Here is a 19,895-nt window from a genome sequence, read left to right as displayed (position 1 = left end):
CGGAGGCGAGGAAATCAACGGGCATGAAGTTGGGAACTGCTTAACGCAAGCACCACCGCGGGAGCACCATAAACATCGAGTTCGATAGCCGTCGGATGAGACTCCCATCAGCTATCGCTACCCCCAATTCTTTTCCCCAACACTCCCCTCTTTCCCAAGAAAAATCCAGCGAGTGACGCATTTCACGTCAAACGCAGCGTACGAATAGCGACTTAAGGGTTTGCGCTCCCATTCTATAACTAGAAGCCAAAGCTCGCTTTTTTGTCCATCTGCCGAAAGACTCTCCTGCAACAATCCTCTGCCGTTGTACTTCTTCTTTCCTTTCTTCCCCAATTTGATTGGAGTTTCATTTCTGCCCCTTCTTTTTAAGTGATTCCTTTCTGGTTTTTCTCGGAGAATCTCTTGTTTGCGGTGGATTATTCTGGTTAACGATGTCTGCTTGATCTTTTCATAGATCTGGTCTCCTGGGATGTTTCCTCCGATCGATTTTGGAACCATCGGTCCATCTTTGTACTGGTTTGATCATCGATGTTTCTTGACGAGTTGTAGCTGTTAAAGATGGTTCTTTTTATTAGTATTTTAGTTTTATTTGATTGGAATTCTTGAGGGGAAAAAAGGAATCTTCTTTTGTGGTTCAGAGACTTGCGAATTCCAAGTGTTTGGCGTCATGGGCAGCTCGGATTTCTCGTGGAAGCTGGCGGATCACCCGACGCTTCCCAAAGGCAAGACCGTGGCCGTTGTTGTCTTGGATGGATGGGGTGAAGCCAATCCGGACAAGTATAACTGCATTCATGTCGCCCAGACTCCAACCATGGATTCGCTTAAGCAGGTATATCCATTTCCGCGAAGGAAAAATATCTATTTATTTCTGTAAATCGCGGGTTATCATGTCGATGAATTAGACAAAACTGGCTGTTACTGGTTCGATGCTGCTATCGTGTAATAGATGCTTGGAAACTCAAACGATGCTATCTGGGTGGTTGTTCCATGCGGTCAATTTTTTTCTGTGTAGCATATTAGGAGAAGTTTTTCATTGTGTATATATCTGAATGCATTATGCTTCAGTTGTACATTTTTGCCATCCGTGTCGCATAAATGTTATGGATGAAAAGTCATTTGAGATAGGAACTAATTTGATGTCATACAAACAACATTCTTAACATTGTCTGTCTTTCAAGGGTGCTCCGGAAAGATGGAGGCTGGTCAGAGCTCATGGAACAGCTGTGGGTCTTCCTACTGAGGATGACATGGGTAACAGTGAAGTTGGTCACAATGCACTTGGAGCAGGCAGGATTTATGCTCAAGGGTAGCAAAACCTAACACCAGATTTCATATTTTCAAAATCTTTCGATATTCTATTTGCCTTTGTGTAGGTCTTCATATTAGTCCGTCATTCTACTTGCCCTCTTAGTTTGATCCTTGTATGTTCTGAATTCTCTTTTATGGTTGTAGTGCTAAGTTAGTGGATCTTGCACTTGCATCTGGAAAAATATATGAAGGAGAAGGCTTTAAGTATATTAAAGAATCCTTTGATCAAGGAACTTTACATCTCATTGGGTTATTGAGCGATGGAGGTGTTCACTCTCGGCTTGATCAGTTGCAGGTATGTAAAGGCCAAATGTTTCTTGTTTGCTTGTTTCTGCACCTGGTCAAATCATACAAGTGACTGTTTTTTTCCTTGCAGTTGCTTCTGAAAGGGTCTAGTGAGAATGGTGCCAAAAGAATACGTGTACATATCCTCACTGATGGCCGTGATGTTTTGGATGGCTCAAGTGTTGGATTTGTGGAAACTCTAGAGAGTGACCTTGCTAAGCTACGAGAGAAAGGTATTGATGCACAAATTGCATCCGGTGGTGGTCGAATGTATGTAACCATGGACCGCTATGAGGTATATTTTTCGTGAATGTTCTCTAATTATTTTCTGTATTTGGAACTTAGGATGGTGATTGTTAAATAATGAAAGGTGCATAGTTTCTTTTGTTTTCATGTTCTAGATTACTCATGGTTAGATCCTTTTTCAAATCTATGGTCAAGCATACTCTGATGAATAAGATCTAATTCATATTGGGCCTTACATTCATTTGACTGGTGCTTCCTACTGGTTTTGGATGAAAAACCAGAAAGCTACAATGTTTAGGATATTTTTGTGATATTTCCTTCAGTTTTATTTGGAAAATCTTCTCTGTGTTCTCATATTGCAATTCATTTTGTGCATTCTGCAGAATGACTGGGATGTTGTTAAACGGGGATGGGATGCTCAGGTTCTTGGCGAAGCACCATACAAGTTTCGAAGTGCTGTTGAAGCTGTGAAAAAATTGAGGGAGGATACCAAGGCCAATGATCAGTACTTGCCTCCATTTGTCATAGTTGATGAGAGCGGCAAAGCAGTTGGTCCAATAGTGGATGGTGATGCTGTTGTGACCATCAACTTCCGAGCAGATCGTATGGTTATGGTAGCTAAAGCACTAGAATATGAAGATTTTGACAAATTTGATCGTGTTCGCTTCCCAAAGATCCGATATGCTGGAATGCTTCAGTATGATGGTGAATTGAAGCTTCCGAGCAAATACCTTGTTTCTCCTCCTGAGATAGAGAGGACATCTGGCGAATATTTGGTCCACAATGGAGTCCGTACTTTTGCTTGCAGGTATGATGCTATAGCATTTCATATGTTTGTACACATTTAAGTATGGTCAATACCATGTGGTTTTGGTAATCGTCTATGAAATCTTTTTTTCTGTCTTGAACAATATTAGAGATTGCTCTTTTCTTTTTCCTCTGTGGATGTATCAACTATCAATTGCAAAAATGGTCTTGGAAATTCAGCTAAAATACTTCCATTTATCATACATATTGTTGGGATTCAAAATATGTTGTTTTCATTTGTTTAACGTTGCAACCAAAGAGTCTTTATATGCCATGAAAAGATTGTTCAGTCGCTTGAGCCACTTAGGAACTATAATTTTCTTGATGTACCTTCACAGACTTGTTTGGTACTAAATTATGGTGACAACCGGTTCCATCACAAAAGTTGGAACGCCAAAAAGGTTTAGGAGACTAACAATGATGGATCCAAGTGGAAGTCCATTTTTTCACATTTTGTAGTTTTAATTTTGACTGTTTAACGCTGTCAGGATGTGTACTTCTTTAAAATTCTTGTAATTTTCTTAATGCAGATAGCAAATAACTGGCTTTGAGAATATACTATGTTCAACATACTTTCCAACAGACATGTAGTTTTGCCCCATAATTATTATGCTACGAGTACCATCCTCTGCCAATATGTCAGGTTACTTAACATTGCTTGTAAACCTATTGCATAAGAACAACTCCATTGCCATGGGTTTAGCATTTGTTTTTGAGATCAGTCTTGTTTTTCTGTTTGACTTCTTCAGCCTGTTCATTATGGTTTAGGTATGATTTTGGGGCTTTATCTCCAGCCTTCAGTTTACTGTAAATGATTTTTTGCTATATGATTTGCTTGGTCAAAGCACTTCAAATGTGTTTTTAGGTAACAGACTTCAGTGATTAATACTTCTTAATTAATATTACATCCCTTTTCACATCTATTCTAGAGATGAGATTTTAGCGTATTTTAATTTTTCTTTGCTTGTACTAAGGTAAGGTTTTAAATGCTGGTTGGGCTGGTATTTACCAAGCATTTTTTTAGTTATCAAGTTAACGATACTGGTGGCACAAGGCAATGTACCACCAGGTGTATCATTGTCATACTGGTTTGATAGGTTGACAAAACCAATAATAGACAAATTTTGAACATTGACTAAGACAACTTGTTATGTGGTTGTTTCTAGTAACTTAGCAGTAAAAAATGTTTTCCTGGATGTAATCATGTCATGCACATGCCTTCTTGTGTCCTCCCTTTAGACATTCTTTGTGTCAGGGGTTCCGTTTGGTTGATGTTTATCTTGGAAAAACTTGGTTTGTCGTTTCAGTATCTTAATTTTGATTACTGTCCCATATGTTGGACTTAGTCTGAAAATGACCTGATTGTGATGATCTTGTAGTTAATTCATTCATTCACATAAACTATTATACAAGACTGAGTATGTAGCTTAACTTGAATTATGATTGGCATTATGAGGATCAGCATTTTAGACTAAAGAAATAAATAAAAAATTCAAATATTCTCTCTTCTGCTGTCTCCTCCTCTTCCTAGCCATGAAGTAGATTCAGCAGAATATTTTCAGGAAAGGTTGGGGATCGACCACAGTTAACTGATATCACATGGTATCAGCTGATTTAGACTGATTTCAACTTACCCTGCAATTAAATTTGGCAAATCCAGAGAAATACAGGGTCTTATTGCCAATTCTGATTGTGATGATATGACCAGACCATTCATTCCTAGAACATGCTTTTTTGTGGCTTGCGAAGGAATGTTCTGTGCAAAAATGCGAAGCCTGTATTGCTAATTGATGCTGTTATATATTTGGCAGCATATTCATGGAACCTATTTATGTTTGTTAAACAGTGAGACCGTAAAATTTGGTCATGTCACCTTCTTCTGGAATGGAAATCGATCGGGATATTTTGACGCAACCATGGAAGAATACGTTGAAATTCCTAGTGATTCAGGAATTACGTTTAATGTTCGACCCAAGATGAAGGCTCTGGAAATTGCCGAGAAGGCTAGGGATGCTATTCTCAGTCGCAAGTTTGACCAGGTAAAGAAATATGTTTTTAGGTGCAAGCACTTCTCTGTTTACTGTGTTTCCTTATTTGCTAGTTTCTTACAGGTTCGTGTGAACCTACCTAATGGAGACATGGTAGGACATACGGGTGACATAGAGGCTACTGTTGTGGCTTGCAAGGCTGCCGATGAAGCTGTTAAGGTAATATTTGATAGTTCTAGTGAGTTGAGATAAAGCATTACGTAATGATTGAAATAGTTGATTCTGAGTTTGAAAGTCCTGGTGCCTCTCTTTGCAGATCATTTTGGATGCCATAGAGCAAGTGGGTGGCATTTATGTTGTCACTGCAGACCATGGTAATGCTGAAGACATGGTAAAGAGGAACAAAACTGGCCAGCCACAACTCGACAAAGCTGGGAACATTCAGATTCTCACTTCTCATACTCTTCAACCTGTAAGTACACTGAAGACAATTTTAATCATCTATCAGAGCTTAATATTAGCATCGGTATTTTCATTTATGTTAAAACATGTGAACAAAGCTTGATATTGTTGATGAATTTGGCTCAACAAATAGTAGGCTCTCTGCCATGGAAAATAAGCCCATTAAGGATGCTGTTCTGGTCGGATCCTGTTTGTATATCATGGTTAGATTTCTGGTTGACGAATGTACCATTTTCTAGTTGTCTGTTTGGCTGCTGCGAATCATGCTTTAGAATCAGTTCCAATAGTGATCAACATAATATTTGGCTGTTAAACACTTGAGGTAACCAATTCACATGGATTCTACGACAGCTAAGTGTCAATACTTCAGTGGGAAAAAATGCTTTACTTGATTAGCTTAAGTCACCTTCACAGGTCTTTTATTTAGTTTAATAAATTGCCTTAAATTACATTAATTTCTGGCTTGAACAGTTAATGTCTTTTCTTTTTCTAGTGTTAAATGCCCTTTTCATACAGACGACAGCCTAGCTAGAATATGAGTATAAGAGGTCCTCTTCAAGAAAATAAGTTCAAATATCTGCATATGTTTGGTATCTGGAGTTATGGATTGTAGTAGATCTCTCTATTCTTTCCTTCACAACTTAATGTTTTCATTTTGGTTCTTGATAAAGTAACGTGAATCCATGCAATGAATTTACTTCGAGTTGTTTGATCCATGAAATGAAAACATTTGCAGGTTCCCATTGCCATTGGTGGCCCTGGGCTTGCACCTGGTGTCAGATTCCGAAACAACGTGCCTGACGGTGGCCTCGCCAATGTGGCTGCCACGGTCATGAATCTGCATGGTTTTGAAGCACCAAGTGACTACAAACCTACTCTCATCGAAGTAGACAACTGATGTGTTGTTACAGATTGAAGCATTGCTCTGCAGTTGCTGATAGACATGAAGTGATCAAATAATCTTATTTTGGATACTTCGAAGTAGCAATTTTGTTGCAATATTTTTGTTGTTGTTGGAGAATATCCCCCGATGAACTCCCCCAGCAGTGCTGAAATGCCATGGTATTTTGATCATTTCGTGCTATTTGTAGCTAAAAACATGGTTGTGGAACCACTTGGGATATGTCGTGCTTGTCTTGGTTACTTTAAGACTCTATGATATCTGCTTTTTTGACGTCTCTTTTATTGGTTCTAATCACATCCAGAGTGACTTCATGTTGGTTCAAATAGAGTCTTAGATTTCTTGTTGAGATTCTCAAGGTAAATACATATGAAACGAATGTAGTTGACTAAATACTTATTTAGCTGATGAATGTAGTTGAGATTTCTTCATCTTCTCCTTGATTTCATTTTTGTTTGGTATCAGTCTATTTTTACTTTCCAACGGTCGGCTCCCCTCTCCTACAGACGCCCATTGCTTTCTTAGGCGCTTTAGCATTTTGATCTTTAGATTTTAAATATATATATATAATTATTATAATTATAAAAAATATTTAATTTTATTTATTTTAATGTTATCGGATAGAAATATGAAAATAATTAATAAAAATATAATTTTAACATTTTAGTTGGTGATGATAGACGGTATCGATGATGGTGGATAACGATATCGTTGGGAGGCTACATGTGATTATTGTGGATAAGAAGAACAATGGTGAGAGACGAGGATTGCGCGACAACTGTGTCGTTGTTGATGCAGATACAAAACAGCATCGTTCGACAATTGTAACGATGCAGATGCATAAGTCGAGTGGCCCTTTCGCTACTTTGTATTTGTGTTGACGTCGATACACATATAGAGAAGTTGTCGAGTGATGTGTTCTACATTTGCGTTGGAACTGACATAGATGCTAAGTAGCTCTCATTTCTTATCGTCGCTTTCTTTATCCACAATAACTACCCATAGCCCTTAGTAATGTCATCATCTACCACCACCAACGAGATGCGATCTATAATTAACCCTCGCCCTCACGCTCACCTTTATTCCCTCCTCTTCCTCCATCTCGTCATACGCATCGCCCTCACCGTCACCCGGCAGAAGTAAGATTTGAACCCACGCCCTCTCACGTAGGCCAGAACTCGAGTCTGGTGCCTTTGGACCACTCGGCCATTACAGAAAACTAAGGTGGGAGAACCTTGAAAACCAAGAAAATTCTAAGCTGTTACAGAAATTATAAAAGAGGTTATATAGAATCAAGAAGAATTTTAAAAAGGAGCAGATGATTTGTTAGGCAATGGAAGACAGCAGACTGATAGAGCTACCTATTAGAAACTATTGATGCATATAGGGTGGCTGCATTGCTACTGAAACCTGTGCTCACAATTTTCTTTAAAGATCTGCGATGAGCTTAATCCACAGGACTGTAGCTTACTAACACCATGAGAGGCAACAAGTGCCCAAGGATTCCATTCAAGTCTCACAATATTAATTCTATAAGTTTGCAACAACAAAGAAACTTGAAACTTGAGCATAGAAATAGTAACCAAGATTCAAAGGCATTTAACGATAAGCGGCACGCCAAACTCGGGTTCGATGGTCAGCCTGAATGCAGGAGAATGACGATAACTTGGTGACACTGAGAAGACGAACTTGGAGAGGAGCAGCGAGAGAATGACTTTGAGCTCCACCATTGCAAAATTTTGACCTGCACATGTCCTTGTACCTGAGCCAAAGGGTATGTAGGCATGAGGGGATCTGCAAGCACCAGCAATTCCGCGTGAGAATCTGTTGGGTTTGAACTCATCAGTATCAGATCCCCAGTATTCTGGATCATGGTGCAGCGATGCTATCGGGGTTGAAATGGTGATGCCCTTTGGTATATGGATGTCTCCGAGCTTCATATCCTGAAGGGTCTCCCTCACCATGAATGCTGCTGGAGGATACAAACGCAGTGTCTCTTGGATCACCATTGTCAGCTGCATTATACATATATATACATCATCATTGAATGATCTTTATAAACTAAAATTTAATTAGGAAGACCCTAAAGTCTAAACTAAAAGAACTGTGGTTAAAATTAGTTACTGTACTTGGACATCGGTAGCGAATTAGATACTCAATTTACAACCCTCGTTCTCTCTAAGAAATAAATTCACAATCCAATAAGCTGCAAATGATACAGAAAACAATGCACTGCTCTAAGTTTGGAAAATCATGACCAAAATAGTATACTCAAAATATGGAAAATCATGACCAACAACAAAATTTATAACTCATGGTAGATTGAGTAAAAGTAGATACAGACTCCTACAGAAGTAATTTTTTGTCTCGAGCCAATGCCTTTGTTAAATCTAGTTTTTCAATTTTGAGTTGATTATCATTGGAATATAATTTTCCTACAACAAAACATGAACTTAAGTTGGAATGATAATAGCACCTGTACTTGCAACCACAAGACTGAATATTAACAATGAAATAATAATGGATCTTCACGAATGTCCTAAATCAAATAGAATGTTGAATTTTGGACAGGAAAATATTTTTCAGTTTTTGTGACAAAAAAAATTGATTTTTGAATGCAATGAAATCTTACATACCATTTTTAATCTGCGAAGCATGTCATAGTTTGGAAATTTTCCTTGACAGACCTCCAAGACCTCTTCACGAACATGGTGTTGCCACTCAGGGTGTGAAGCCAGAAGCATCAAGCACCATGTAGCAGTCACTGCTGTTGTCTCATGCCCCGCAAAGTAGATGTTCTTGCAATTATCAACGATGAAGCTCTCTGCCGAATCAAGTCCAGAATTTGAGATAGTGGAACCCTCAATGATGGATTGTAATAGATCTTGTCCTGAAGATGTGGAAATGTCTTCTCTACGTTCTTTGACTATATTAAGGATCAGTGTTCGTATCTCTTGAGTCAACCTCCATATCTTTCGATTGCTTTTCATTGGTAAATATCTGGTGAAAATATTGAGTCAGGCAACAAAAGCTTAATTAAGTTACACATGCCTTATGGGCATTGCAATTTATTCGACACAGCTGAAATCTATGGTTCTCTGAGCTATATCTATGTACTATTTATGAGATCAGAAAGAAAATTCTAAGCTTTCTAAAAAATCCCCATTCTATTTTGCTGGAAATGTCATTGTTTTCGATGCCTCTTCTTTTGTGGGACCAAAAGATATGGCTTAGTCCACCCGAGCAACGAAGCTAAAATTTCGGCCAAGAAGGTACAAGAATATGTGATGTAATGAAATCCATACCCTGACAAGTAGATAAAAAAACTGAAAGAAAATAGATAATGATTAAAAGTACAAATATCAGCATCCATAATCTGCACACTAACTTGTATTTGAGAATTAGGGTCGTTTGCTCACAATGAAAACAGAAATGTAATGCCAGTTTTTTGTTGCATTAATAGACAATGCTATTATTCAACCTCTTAATAAATCCTAATATATATGAATTGTAAGATCTGATTGCTTCTTTCCATCATAGCAGACATATATAAGCTTTGGTTAACATTAGATAAATGTGAACGCAAAGATAATTACAAAAATAATTATAATACATGATCTTTAAGATAAAGCTGCGACAAAGTCTCTGTAAAGATATAATATTATTTGAAAAATAATAAGCATTCCAATCAAAATAATAATGGAGATACAATACACCTTACTCCAGGAATCCCAATAAATATACTGATCTTTGACATTAACATTTGAAGTTGACGAAGTCGAGAAAAAATTTCCTTGCCTTCAGCAAAGCTACTTCCAAAACAAGTTCTCGAGACCACATCAGCTGAAAATTTTCTCAAATCTTCATCAACAACTATATCACTACTGCCCCCTCCATTGTCAACTGCACTTTCCCATGACTTCAACAATGGAATAGCGGCTTCCACTATTAGGTCAACCATGCCCTGCAAGTATGTCCATATACACACTAATTGGGAAAACCACAAACAAGATGCTAAAAGGAGCTTAAATTCAAATAAAAAATAGCTAGCAATCCTGAAATTTGTCACTACTTGGTGCAAAAAGTATTTTAGGACAAAACAATATATGTCGGACATGATAAATAGAATCTGCTTACTGTCTTTTATTAAACAATGGAACAAAATAAGAACAAGTAGAATAAAATATTAAGACCAAATGTCATGATATAATGCAAGCACGAAAAGACATGTGAGAAGCAGAAACAAGAGTTGTCAGGTTTGCGACTAAGACTCAAACAGCATGACAAGTTGGAGCCAGAAAGAAGAGAACCAGAAAAGCATAAACGTGTTTAAGTTTTCAAGATGATACAAGTCAAGCCACTACAAATTTTCAACAATGAGGCTTGGCAACATAATTTTCCAATTCATTGAATATCGTTGTCCAAAATTGCCAGAAATACTGCAGTTGCAAAATATCAAAGACAACTGGCACGGATATACCTTGACCTTGTCCATGAACAACTCTGTAGCTATAACCTTCCTCTGGTGAGCCCAAAGAGCCCCATTTGATGTCAAAATTCCTTTACCTAGAAGAGCTCCACGATCCTTCTGTAAGTACAAAGGCTTCCCTAAATCTAGAGACTTGCAAACACTGATCTCCTTGACAAGATCAGGGTGGCTTACGTTCAATGTCTGCATGCTGCCCGTCGAGTACATAAATATGGGACCTGGGTGTTCCAAAAGTCATGATTTAGCTGCAAATCTGATCAATCGGTATAGGTATATTCAACGTAGCTAGTGATGAAATGGCACTGAGAGAACTGCTGCGACCTCAGCAGGAGAAAAGAATTCAATTTGGAAACTGAAGATTCCAGAGTTCAACTATCATGAGTCACAAGAGCTGACAGTGGAAATACAACTTTTGGATCAAAGGGCAAACGAACCCAAAAAAAAAAAAAGATCTTGATCTTCGAACGGAATCTAAAAGACAATAGTACGAACAAGTTATCTGCAACTAGAACTAGCATACCATATCTCCTTCTCCAACGGGTTAGGTAAGGGAAGAGCGCCGAAACATAGCAGGCTGTGACACTCGGGCCGCATTCCTCTTGAGCCTTCTTCTTCCTCTCTTCTCGAAGAATCTTTCTCATCTCCAATATGTTGCCATGGATCAAGGAAGGAGGAGGACCGTCTATTCCCTGGCTCCTCAGTTTACTTCTCATCCTTTCCGGCCTGATCCAAAAGACATAGTAGAAGTAGAACAAGGCCAAGCCTATGATTCCTGTGACGGAGAAAGGGAGCAGCGGAATGCTCCCCGTGGAGGCTCCACCCATTGCCCCCCTTCTTCTTCCTCTTCCTCTTCCTCTTCCCTCTCCGGGATTCTCGTCTTCACCGAGGCTGATCGCATCATCCCTTCGCATATAGCGAACAGATGGATGGAGGTAGTTCAGCTATCACTTTCCCAATGCTCTCGAGCCTTCTGCTGATTGGGTGTTGCGGGAGGGGACAGCAGTGGACCAAACAACAACTTGCTGACCTTTGCTTGTATGTTACACAAACCCGACCTTTCCATTTAAACCAAGTCAACCCCTTTTTGCGACGGTGATGCCTTCTAGGTTTCTTTGTGGGGGACCCAATAGAGTGGGACCCTCACTTTTCACATTTACGTGGCTTTCGAATGTATATATATATATATATATATATATATATATATATATAGAGCGATTTTTGAAAAAAATATATATTTTTTAGATATTTTTAAAATATATTTTTTTTATGATATTTTTACATTTTTTTAAAAGTTAAATACTATTTAAAAGTTTTTTTAATCGAATTTTGTAATACAGTTTTTACCGATTTTCAACTGATACGGTATTTTTTTAAATATCATTTATGATGCTTTATTGATGTATTGAAAATAGTATAAATGCTATTAAAAAATATTATAGATGATATTATATTATATCTCTTTGATTGATGTTATTCATGGATCATTACATATCATATTTACCTTGTAATTAGTTTGGTTGATGCTAGAGTTTATTTAGATTATTTACGGTGTTTTTAAATATATTTACATTTATTTTTTAATTAGTGATACTGTTTGAAAAAAAAATGTAAGGTACCGATTAAAAAATAGCATATATATATATATATATCATTTATTGTGTTTATTTTATTGATTAGCATAATTATATTATACAAAATGCATAAGATAAATTATAGGCATTTCTGAACTTATTATTTGAAAATTTATAAGCCAGTAATACACAAGATATATCATTAGCATGTAACTTATCCTAATCATTAATTATGTTCATGATTCTTCCTTACACCTATTAAGATTCTCGGTAGTGCGTTATAGTCTAGGTTATATAATAAGTTCCTAAAAAATAAGATTCTTGGTAGAGGATCGATGAATGATAAAATTAATATTATTAAGATTGATAGTACTTTTAGAAATTTTAATTATATTTAAATTAAATAATATTTTTTTTATTAAATTAAAATGGATTAAGATGGTAAGATGAGATTCTTTGGATACTTGTAAGGGTGATTTCTAAAACTTCTAAAGAATATTGTAAGAGTTCTTAAGGTTTACACGAGAGATGAATAAGGAGGGTTGTACATAAGCATGGATAACTTAAAAGTTATATGATTGATCTCATATATTGAATAATCTAGTTTTCTTCATGGATATAAGTATGGATTTAATTTTAATTTGATTTTTTGATATATTTTTTAGCTTATTGATCTCTATTTGTTTTCTTTTGATTTTAAAATTCTCCTCTCACTCTCCAACAAAGTGGTATCAAAGCTCAAAAGATACGATGATTAAAGATCCTATAAAAATATTATCAATTATTTTTATTAATTTTATTATGGAGAAATTTGGTTATAGAAATAGTTTCTATCTATAGTAGAGGTATAGTAGAGGAGGGTGAAGGATAGACCAGCAAGAACATTGAAAGGATGATTAGACAAATAAGAAATGATGAGTAATAAAAATTGAAAGGAGCTCTAGGTAATGTGTATAAATATTATATGTTTTTGCTTCGATGATAATATTATCAATAATGTTATTGATGATAAACTCTGAAACGATTATTAAGGATAAGTTAGAAAAGCTTTATCTGATAAGAAAAGATGAGTAATAAAAATTAGAAGGAGCTCGAGGTAATGTGTGTAAATATTATATGTTTTTGCTTCGATGATAATATTATCAATAATATCATTGATGATGACTTTAATACGATTATTAGGGATAACTTAGAAAAGCTTTATCTGATAAAAAAATTTAACTAACAAATTTATATATAAAGTAAACATTATATAGGTTGAAGACGAAAAAGGCAAAGACTTAGTAGACATAGACATATGAACATATTAAAAAAATATTAAATCAATAAAAAAAAATAAAAATCGATTAAAAAATGGATAAGGCACTATTCTTCTTATATGATTTATCGACTCCTATAACAATTATGTGGAGATCTGTATAAAAAGAATATAATAACTTCATAATAAATCAAAGAAGCTTTAGTATTTTATTCTATAAAAAAATGATTAAATTTAAAAATATAGGTGATGTGATATTAGTTAAGGTAAAGTTCGACGAAAAATATTTTCTGATAAGGATATTTAAAAAATATTTTCTGATAAGGATATATATCTGCTTTTGTTGTTTCGTAGGAACGATTAATAAGAAAACAACAACAAAACAAACAAATAAAAAATAATATATTTTGTCAGAAGTGGGATTTGAACCCACGCCCTCTCACGAAGACCAGAACTTGAGTCTGGCGCCTTAGACCACTCGGCCATCCTGACCTTCTGTGTTATGATGGTTGTGTAAGATTATACTCGAAAGAAGTGTTGTTTTTGAATATGTACACTTGGGCATTAGCACTGTCATCAAGTGTACAACTTGAGATGGAGAAGACAAAGAGGGAACAGTACAGGGAAGAGGAAACACCAGGGATTTTGAGATTGCGGTGACAACTCCATGGACGTTATAAGAGATGAGGAAGAGGGAGCTCCCTTCAGTCCAAGTATGGACTGGAAGAGAGAGAATAAGCTCCCGCATCATTCACTCATTCACATAGTAGCTCACTCAATTCCGAAGCCTTTTCTGTCTGCTGCAGACTGGCATGCAGAATTTGCTTTCTACTGAGTGTTTGAATGAATGAGTCGGCAGCTGATTCAACTCCATAACCATCCATGAATGGACCGAAGGAAGCTCTCTCAAGCACATTTTTCACGGACTAACATCAAAACACAGTGAGAGATAAAGAAGAGAGAGAACGAAAGAGAATGATATGTTAGTATAACTAGTTGAAGGCATGTCATTTTCTTTTCAGTCAAGCATGTAGATAGCTTTGATTGTGATCCTCCCTTATAGTACACTTGGGGACAATCTTCATTCAACAAAACAATATCAGAAAAGAAATATATATACATAGCTAGCAACCTTGTACATGCAAATGTAAGAAATATAAGAATGAAATTGATTTAATCCTCCTCCTTTTTCTTCTTAATTCAGCTCAAGGAATGAATCTGATTTCATTCTTTTAAGAGAACTCCAAGTATGCATGTGAGACTTCAATTTCATCACAAAGGATAAGATGACAGGAATGTAAGAAAAGATTACAGACTGACCATATCAGGTCACATTCTGCACAGAAATTAATGCAGAGTTGCAAATAATTAAAAATATTTTTTGCCCTATCTTTTGGTTCATAGCCAATTACTTCTTTCTATGCTTAAGTTCACAAATTATAGAATGAAAAAGCTTGGCAGTCAACTTGAGAACAGCCTATCCAATCCAACCTATCATTCATTCCTCTTAACCAAAAAGTTGCAGCCATCCATTTTGTCATGGGAAAAGAGTGTTGATCACAATGCTACAAATATTACTGGGAGAAACAAGGTGTGTGTGTGTGTCTATATATATATATATATATATATATATATATATATATATATATATATATATATATATATATATATGCAACTGATGGAATATATAGAATGAAAGATCATTCGAGGAAATATTATTTCTGATGTAAATTATTGTAGAGATTGCAAAGGACTGCAATCCTTTGAAATAGAGATTTCTAGCTTTGTGCCTTTGTTGTTCAGAGCTTCCAAACATCTATTGTTTAGGATGCATTGCCGAGAGTAAGTTTTTAGGGAAACAAACAATTAAGCTCTCTTGGAAGATGTAACCACAGAAGAACGTTACTGCACTAAAATCTCACAGAAAAATCATCAAGTCGCAACACAACGCAAGAGCACACAGGGATTATGATCATCTGTAAGAACCAGATCCCTTCAGAATCACAGTAACTGAAACAACTACAGTGCATATCTAGAAACAGAGAGAGAGAGATAGAGAAAGTGATAGAAATAATAGTAGATAAGAATAATAATTGAAGAAGCTTTATTGTAGAAATGAAATAGTTTTAGCTTAAATCTATTAACATGTTCCATCTCCTATTTATACAAATTAGGAGGGAGGATTTCCCTAACAGAATAGAGGATTTTCCTCAACAGAATAGAGAAATTTCCGCATATAGTTAGGAAAATCTTATCTTCTATCATGCCCCCGCAAGATGGTGCTCCTGACAAGGATACCAATCTTGGATTGATGCAAAGAATTGTTTACAAGCGAGAGGTTTCATGAGTAAGATAAGTGTAGATCGCTGCTGCAAAGACTACCGCGGTGAGGAAGATGAGGATTGACCACGGAGCCTCTTAGGAATGTAACGACGTTGGTCGCTGGCCGAAGGATGAAGCTTCACTTTTCTCAGCGACGTTGGTCGCTGGCCGAAGGCAAGAGCGAAGCTTCGCTTTTCTCAACGACGTTGGTCGTGGTTGCGATTACGACGGCTGCGACGTTAGAGAAGAAATCTACAACAATGTTGCAGTGATGCTACTACAGCAAAGGAGGAAACTGCAACAGAGGAGAAAGCTGTAGCAGAAGAGGAAGGAAAATAGCTACAACGAGGAAGAAAGGTGGGGCAGTGCTAATGAGCAGCACTAGAGATGCCGTAGCGGAAGGGAACGAACGTTGGCGCAGAGTGGCAACACCAATGATGAATTGGCAGCAAGAAGAGAGCTTGCTCTAGGCAAGTAGCTTTGATACCATGATAGAAATAATAGAAGATAAGAACAATAATAGAAGAAGCTTTATTGTAAAAATGAAATAGTTTTAGCTTAAATCTATTAAGCTGTTCCTCTCCTATTTATACAAATTAGGAGGGAGGATTTCCCTAACAGAATAAAGGATTTTCCTCAACAGAATAGAGAAATTTCCTCATATAGTTCGGAAAATCTTATCTTCTATCAGAAAGAGAGTATACCACCTTCACAGTTGTTCTCAGCAGTGGAAGATAGGAACCTACAAGCCTCGGAGCTCGGAAGTCGCACCTTCAAAACCCTAATTCCTACTTTTCATCGGGCAAAGAAGAAAGCTTCCGAGATAAACGGACACTCCTCTAGAAATCATGATGACAAGTAAAGGATGTCACATGATCGGATACCAAACACACACTATGCTGGCTTTCTTTTAAGGCTACCTGAGACCGACGCTGAAGTGCCCATTTTTGAGTAAGAAGATGGCAGAGCAAAAACCTGACAAGAAGAGGAGTCGTCCTAAACATCGAAAGGGGGAAACAAGCTTCCCTATCAATCTGAGGAACAAACGAGCAAATATCCCAAGAGAAACAAACACATAAAGACTGATGAAGCAGAAAAGATGTGATCACATCCGAGAGAGAGAGATGTAGAGCTGTTCAGCTGTCTCTTGACTTCATGTGAGTCGGGAAAACAGACACCGACGCAAGGTAGGTGGAGGATACTGTGGAAACACATTGTGAGGAGGCTTATTCTGAGAGATCTCTCGGAAGGTGTAGGGCCAAGGCACACAGTGGTGGCGTACTGGCCTTTTGACTGCCTTCTTCTCTGCAGGTAAGGGAAATGGTGGCGAACGACCGTATATAGTGACTGTCTGCGTGAGTTGACGAGAAGCTATTGGTCGAGGACTCGAGCTTGCAGTGGCATGCAGCCATGCACACCTCTCTCTCTCTCTCTCCGCATGCAAAGAGACTCCGAAACCACTCTCACCGTCGTCTGCATGTGATGTACGCTTCCAACCCATTATAATACCTTTATACAGATCATATACCAGCAAGTGAACATTCTTTTATCTCTACCCAAAATTATTTTGTCCCCATTACTTCACACGTCACGTTTGCTTTGTGTCAGCCGAAGGTATATTTAAGTGTAATTGACCATCAAGTCCAATAAGTAATCAAAATATATTTCGTGCAGGAACAAGTGTTGCTTTCAGATAATTATTTGCCAGCTTTCGCACTCGCGACGCGACGCGACGCTTCGCACCTTTGCAGATCTCAAAACAGCGGACTTGAGCCGTCGATGCCGGCGCGAATCTTGAAACGCACCGACGCTAGATCGGACGGTCGTAATGTAGGAAGGAAAATTTTCATAAACACCCTTGCGTCTCGTAAAATTACGGAAGGGGAGAAGAAGGTCGGATGCGTGGAATCGGAACGTTGGGAGAAAGGGGCGTATAGGAGAATAAAGTTTCCAGCGAGGACGAAAAAGGAAGTAAGGGGCTTTATGGGATTTTACTTTTAATTCTTTTTGGCTCCGCTCTTCTCGATTTCCATTAATTGTTCGGACTGCAGGCAAGGATTTCTTTTCCCTTCCTTCCCTTGGCAGGCTCTGGAGAGATTTTAGGGTTCTTCGGAGCCCTGAACGCGCTGGAATTACATCGCAATCACTGGAGGGCGGGGGATTCGGTCGGAAGTCCCTCTCTGCCGCCGGGGAATCTGTGTTGCCTTTCTCGGGGAAGTTTCCTTTGGTTTCAGCGTGATTCGGGGCTTTCCTTTGGGAAATACTCGTCTTTGATGCCTTGCTGCCGGAGTTGGGTTTAAGCTGGTTGGTTCTTCTTGTGTTTGGTACTTGAAAGGTCGGATTTTTCTGGTCCAAGTACTCGGAGTTCCAGGTGCTTTGAGGAGCTCCTTTTCATCATTTGAGTTGAAAAAGCTAAGAAAGCAGAGGCATTGTTGAAGTTTCAGGCAATCTCGGCTGCGTCATGGTTTTCAGCGTGCTTCAGGTATACTGGACGAATCTTGGCTCTTGATCTTCGATTCTTCTGTTCGATAGTGAGTTGACATGACTGAAGCAAAGTAGAGAGCTTTCTAAATGGGGAGTTATATCCCCTTGTTTGGTTGATCTTATTCTGAAAGTGTGTACTTCCTAGAGATGATAGCGGAGGAATAACACTATGTTTTAGTCTCTGGGAACTGTTAACTATTGTTTCGTGATCTGGATCCCTCTCATTGTGATAAGGAATCTGGATGATAGTAGTGAATCTGAATTGGTGGATATCCTTTAAAGATTTACTCTGAGAATTGAGTAAGACCGATGGAGTTGATTCACCATTTCATGATTCTCCTTTCACTCCTTGGGGTATTATTCGCACACCAATTTGAGGCCCAATCCGCGGGTGCATCTAGGAGCACTGCAAGATCATTAGATGCGCTCCTTCAGGACTACGTTTACAGAGCTTTTGTTCAGCCCCGCACCGGAGTTCCCTATGATGGCACTGCCCCTTCCAATCTCACTGGCATCAAGATTGCAGCACTAAGGCTCAGAAGTGGAAGTCTGAAGAAGAGAGGAGTTGACAAGTATAAGGAATTTGGGATCCCAGATGGCGTCGTGGTGCGACCTTACGTAGAAAGACTGGTTCTCGTTTACCACAATTTGGGCAACTGGTCTTCTTTCTACTACCCTCTTCCTGGTTATGCCTACCTGACTCCTGTGCTTGGTCTCCTTGCTTATGATGCAGCAAATTTGTCGGCTACCAACTTGCCCGAGTTAGATATTGTGGCTTCAAAATCACCCATATCCATCAATTTCACATATGTCATTCCTGCGCCAAGAGGTGCAATTGCCAGATGCGCGCAGTTTGGTATAGATGGCTCACTGGATTTCAGAGACTTGGTATCGAGCAATATTTGTTCCACTTACAGACAGGGCCACTTCGTCATTGTGGTCAACTCTAGTGAGATTGCTCCCTCTCCAGCACCAAGTCGAGCTCCAGGGCCGGCTCCAAGCCGCGTTGGTTCTAAGAGTAACAAATCTAAGGTGTGGAAGATAGTGGGTGGCGTGGTCGGTGGAGTTATTGCTTTAATTTTCTTGGCTCTACTTGTTTATTTGATGCACCAGTATAAACATAACAAGAAGGTGGCACGGATGGAGCAGCATGCGGATGCAGGAGTATCGGTACATACAACAAGGGTTGGAAATACACATGTTCCTGTGGCATCGGGGACAAGGACACAACCAATGCTCGAGAATGAACTTGTTGCTTAAGTGCTTTGTGGCATCGGCACGGGAGTCCCCTCAGGGATGGAACGCAAGGAACGAGTGAAGGACCGTCATTCAAGTGTTCTATATATAGAATGAGCAGGCAACCATTTCATTGTTCCTTGTGACCTTGTGTTGGTTGAAATTAATTTTTTTCGTTATGGGTTAGGTTCTGCATTCTACTTATTTATGATAGCAGTAGACATTCTTTCGGGGAAGTTGAGCTTACGTCGTGTTGTTGTTCTGGTCCTGATTGTTGCTGTTACGACATTCTTATTGTTCGAAATGCCTTGTGTCATGTAAAAGCACCACGAAGGATATGGCATTTCTTGGTAGCTGGAACTGTTTCAATTATTCATTTGTTTGTTGCCTTGTTCAGAGGTATCTTGCTAATAAAATTGAGGATATGCTGATTGCTGATGTCCCAATCATACAGCAAATCCTGTTGTCTTGTGCTTCTTATTCTTGTAGATATTCTCTACTCAACAAGCTACACTTTCTTGAAAGGTATGGATAATTA

At 38.2% G+C, this 19,895-nt stretch overlaps 3 protein-coding genes and 1 non-coding gene across 7 annotated transcripts; 2 read left to right on the top strand and 2 right to left on the bottom strand.

The window, feature by feature from the left end:
• The first annotated feature begins 165 nt into the window (after positions 1-165).
• LOC103969519 (2,3-bisphosphoglycerate-independent phosphoglycerate mutase) lies at positions 166-6,270 on the top strand. 4 transcript variants are annotated; one of them, XM_065084993.1, is made up of 11 exons: positions 256-306; positions 455-516; positions 639-829; positions 1,179-1,306; positions 1,453-1,603; positions 1,685-1,888; positions 2,223-2,647; positions 4,493-4,685; positions 4,758-4,853; positions 4,951-5,106; positions 5,833-6,270. In XM_065084993.1, the coding sequence occupies exons 3-11, from the start codon at positions 668-670 to the stop codon at positions 5,992-5,994; spliced, it is 1,677 nt and encodes a 558-aa protein (XP_064941065.1). In that variant the 5' UTR covers positions 256-306; positions 455-516; positions 639-667; the 3' UTR covers positions 5,995-6,270. The 4 variants fall into 4 exon arrangements, with proteins under 4 accessions (XP_009381347.2, XP_009381348.2, XP_064941065.1 ...); XM_009383072.3 differs by lacking the exon at positions 455-516 and having other exon boundaries at positions 166-306; XM_009383073.3 differs by lacking the exon at positions 455-516 and having other exon boundaries at positions 180-303.
• Positions 6,271-7,398: 1,128 nt separating this feature from the next.
• On the bottom strand, positions 7,399-11,452 carry LOC103969518 (cytochrome P450 714C2). Its single transcript, XM_009383071.3, has 5 exons — positions 11,007-11,452; positions 10,478-10,704; positions 9,714-9,961; positions 8,634-8,997; positions 7,399-8,012 (listed from the first exon to the last, which is right to left on the bottom strand). Exons 1-5 carry the CDS (start codon positions 11,395-11,397, stop codon positions 7,587-7,589), a joined length of 1,656 nt encoding a protein of 551 aa, XP_009381346.3. The 5' UTR covers positions 11,398-11,452; the 3' UTR covers positions 7,399-7,586.
• A 2,271-nt stretch (positions 11,453-13,723) lies between these two features.
• TRNAL-CAA (transfer RNA leucine (anticodon CAA)) lies at positions 13,724-13,807 on the bottom strand. Its single transcript has one exon. It is a non-coding gene; the product is annotated as a tRNA-Leu (tRNA).
• Positions 13,808-17,661: 3,854 nt separating this feature from the next.
• LOC103969517 (uncharacterized) lies at positions 17,662-19,710 on the top strand. Its single transcript, XM_009383070.3, has one exon. The coding sequence runs from the start codon at positions 18,431-18,433 to the stop codon at positions 19,379-19,381; it is 951 nt and encodes a 316-aa protein (XP_009381345.2). The 5' UTR covers positions 17,662-18,430; the 3' UTR covers positions 19,382-19,710.
• The last annotated feature ends 185 nt before the right edge of the window (positions 19,711-19,895 follow it).

This window comes from Musa acuminata, chromosome BXJ1-10, assembly GCF_036884655.1.
Source record: "Musa acuminata AAA Group cultivar baxijiao chromosome BXJ1-10, Cavendish_Baxijiao_AAA, whole genome shotgun sequence".
NCBI lineage: Eukaryota > Viridiplantae > Streptophyta > Magnoliopsida > Zingiberales > Musaceae > Musa > Musa acuminata.
The sequence above is the reverse complement of the archived record's forward strand: the minus strand, read 5'-3'. Positions and strand labels throughout refer to the sequence as shown.

Coding starts and splice junctions, on each gene's coding strand:
- LOC103969519 (XM_009383072.3), top strand. CDS start 668: ATGGGCAGCTCGGATTTCTCGTGGAAGCTGGCGGATCACCCGACGCTT. Junction 1,307..1,452: donor GGCAGGATTTATGCTCAAGG/GTAGCAAAACCT, acceptor TTATGGTTGTAG/TGCTAAGTTAGTGGATCTTG. Junction 2,648..4,492: donor GTCCGTACTTTTGCTTGCAG/GTATGATGCTAT, acceptor TTTGTTAAACAG/TGAGACCGTAAAATTTGGTC.
- LOC103969518 (XM_009383071.3), bottom strand. CDS start 11,397: ATGCGAAGGGATGATGCGATCAGCCTCGGTGAAGACGAGAATCCCGGA. Junction 8,998..9,713: donor ATTGGGATTCCTGGAGTAAG/GTGTATTGTATC, acceptor TATTTTCACCAG/ATATTTACCAATGAAAAGCA. Junction 8,013..8,633: donor TGCTTCGCAGATTAAAAATG/GTATGTAAGATT, acceptor TGTATAATGCAG/CTGACAATGGTGATCCAAGA.
- LOC103969517 (XM_009383070.3), top strand. CDS start 18,431: ATGGAGTTGATTCACCATTTCATGATTCTCCTTTCACTCCTTGGGGTA.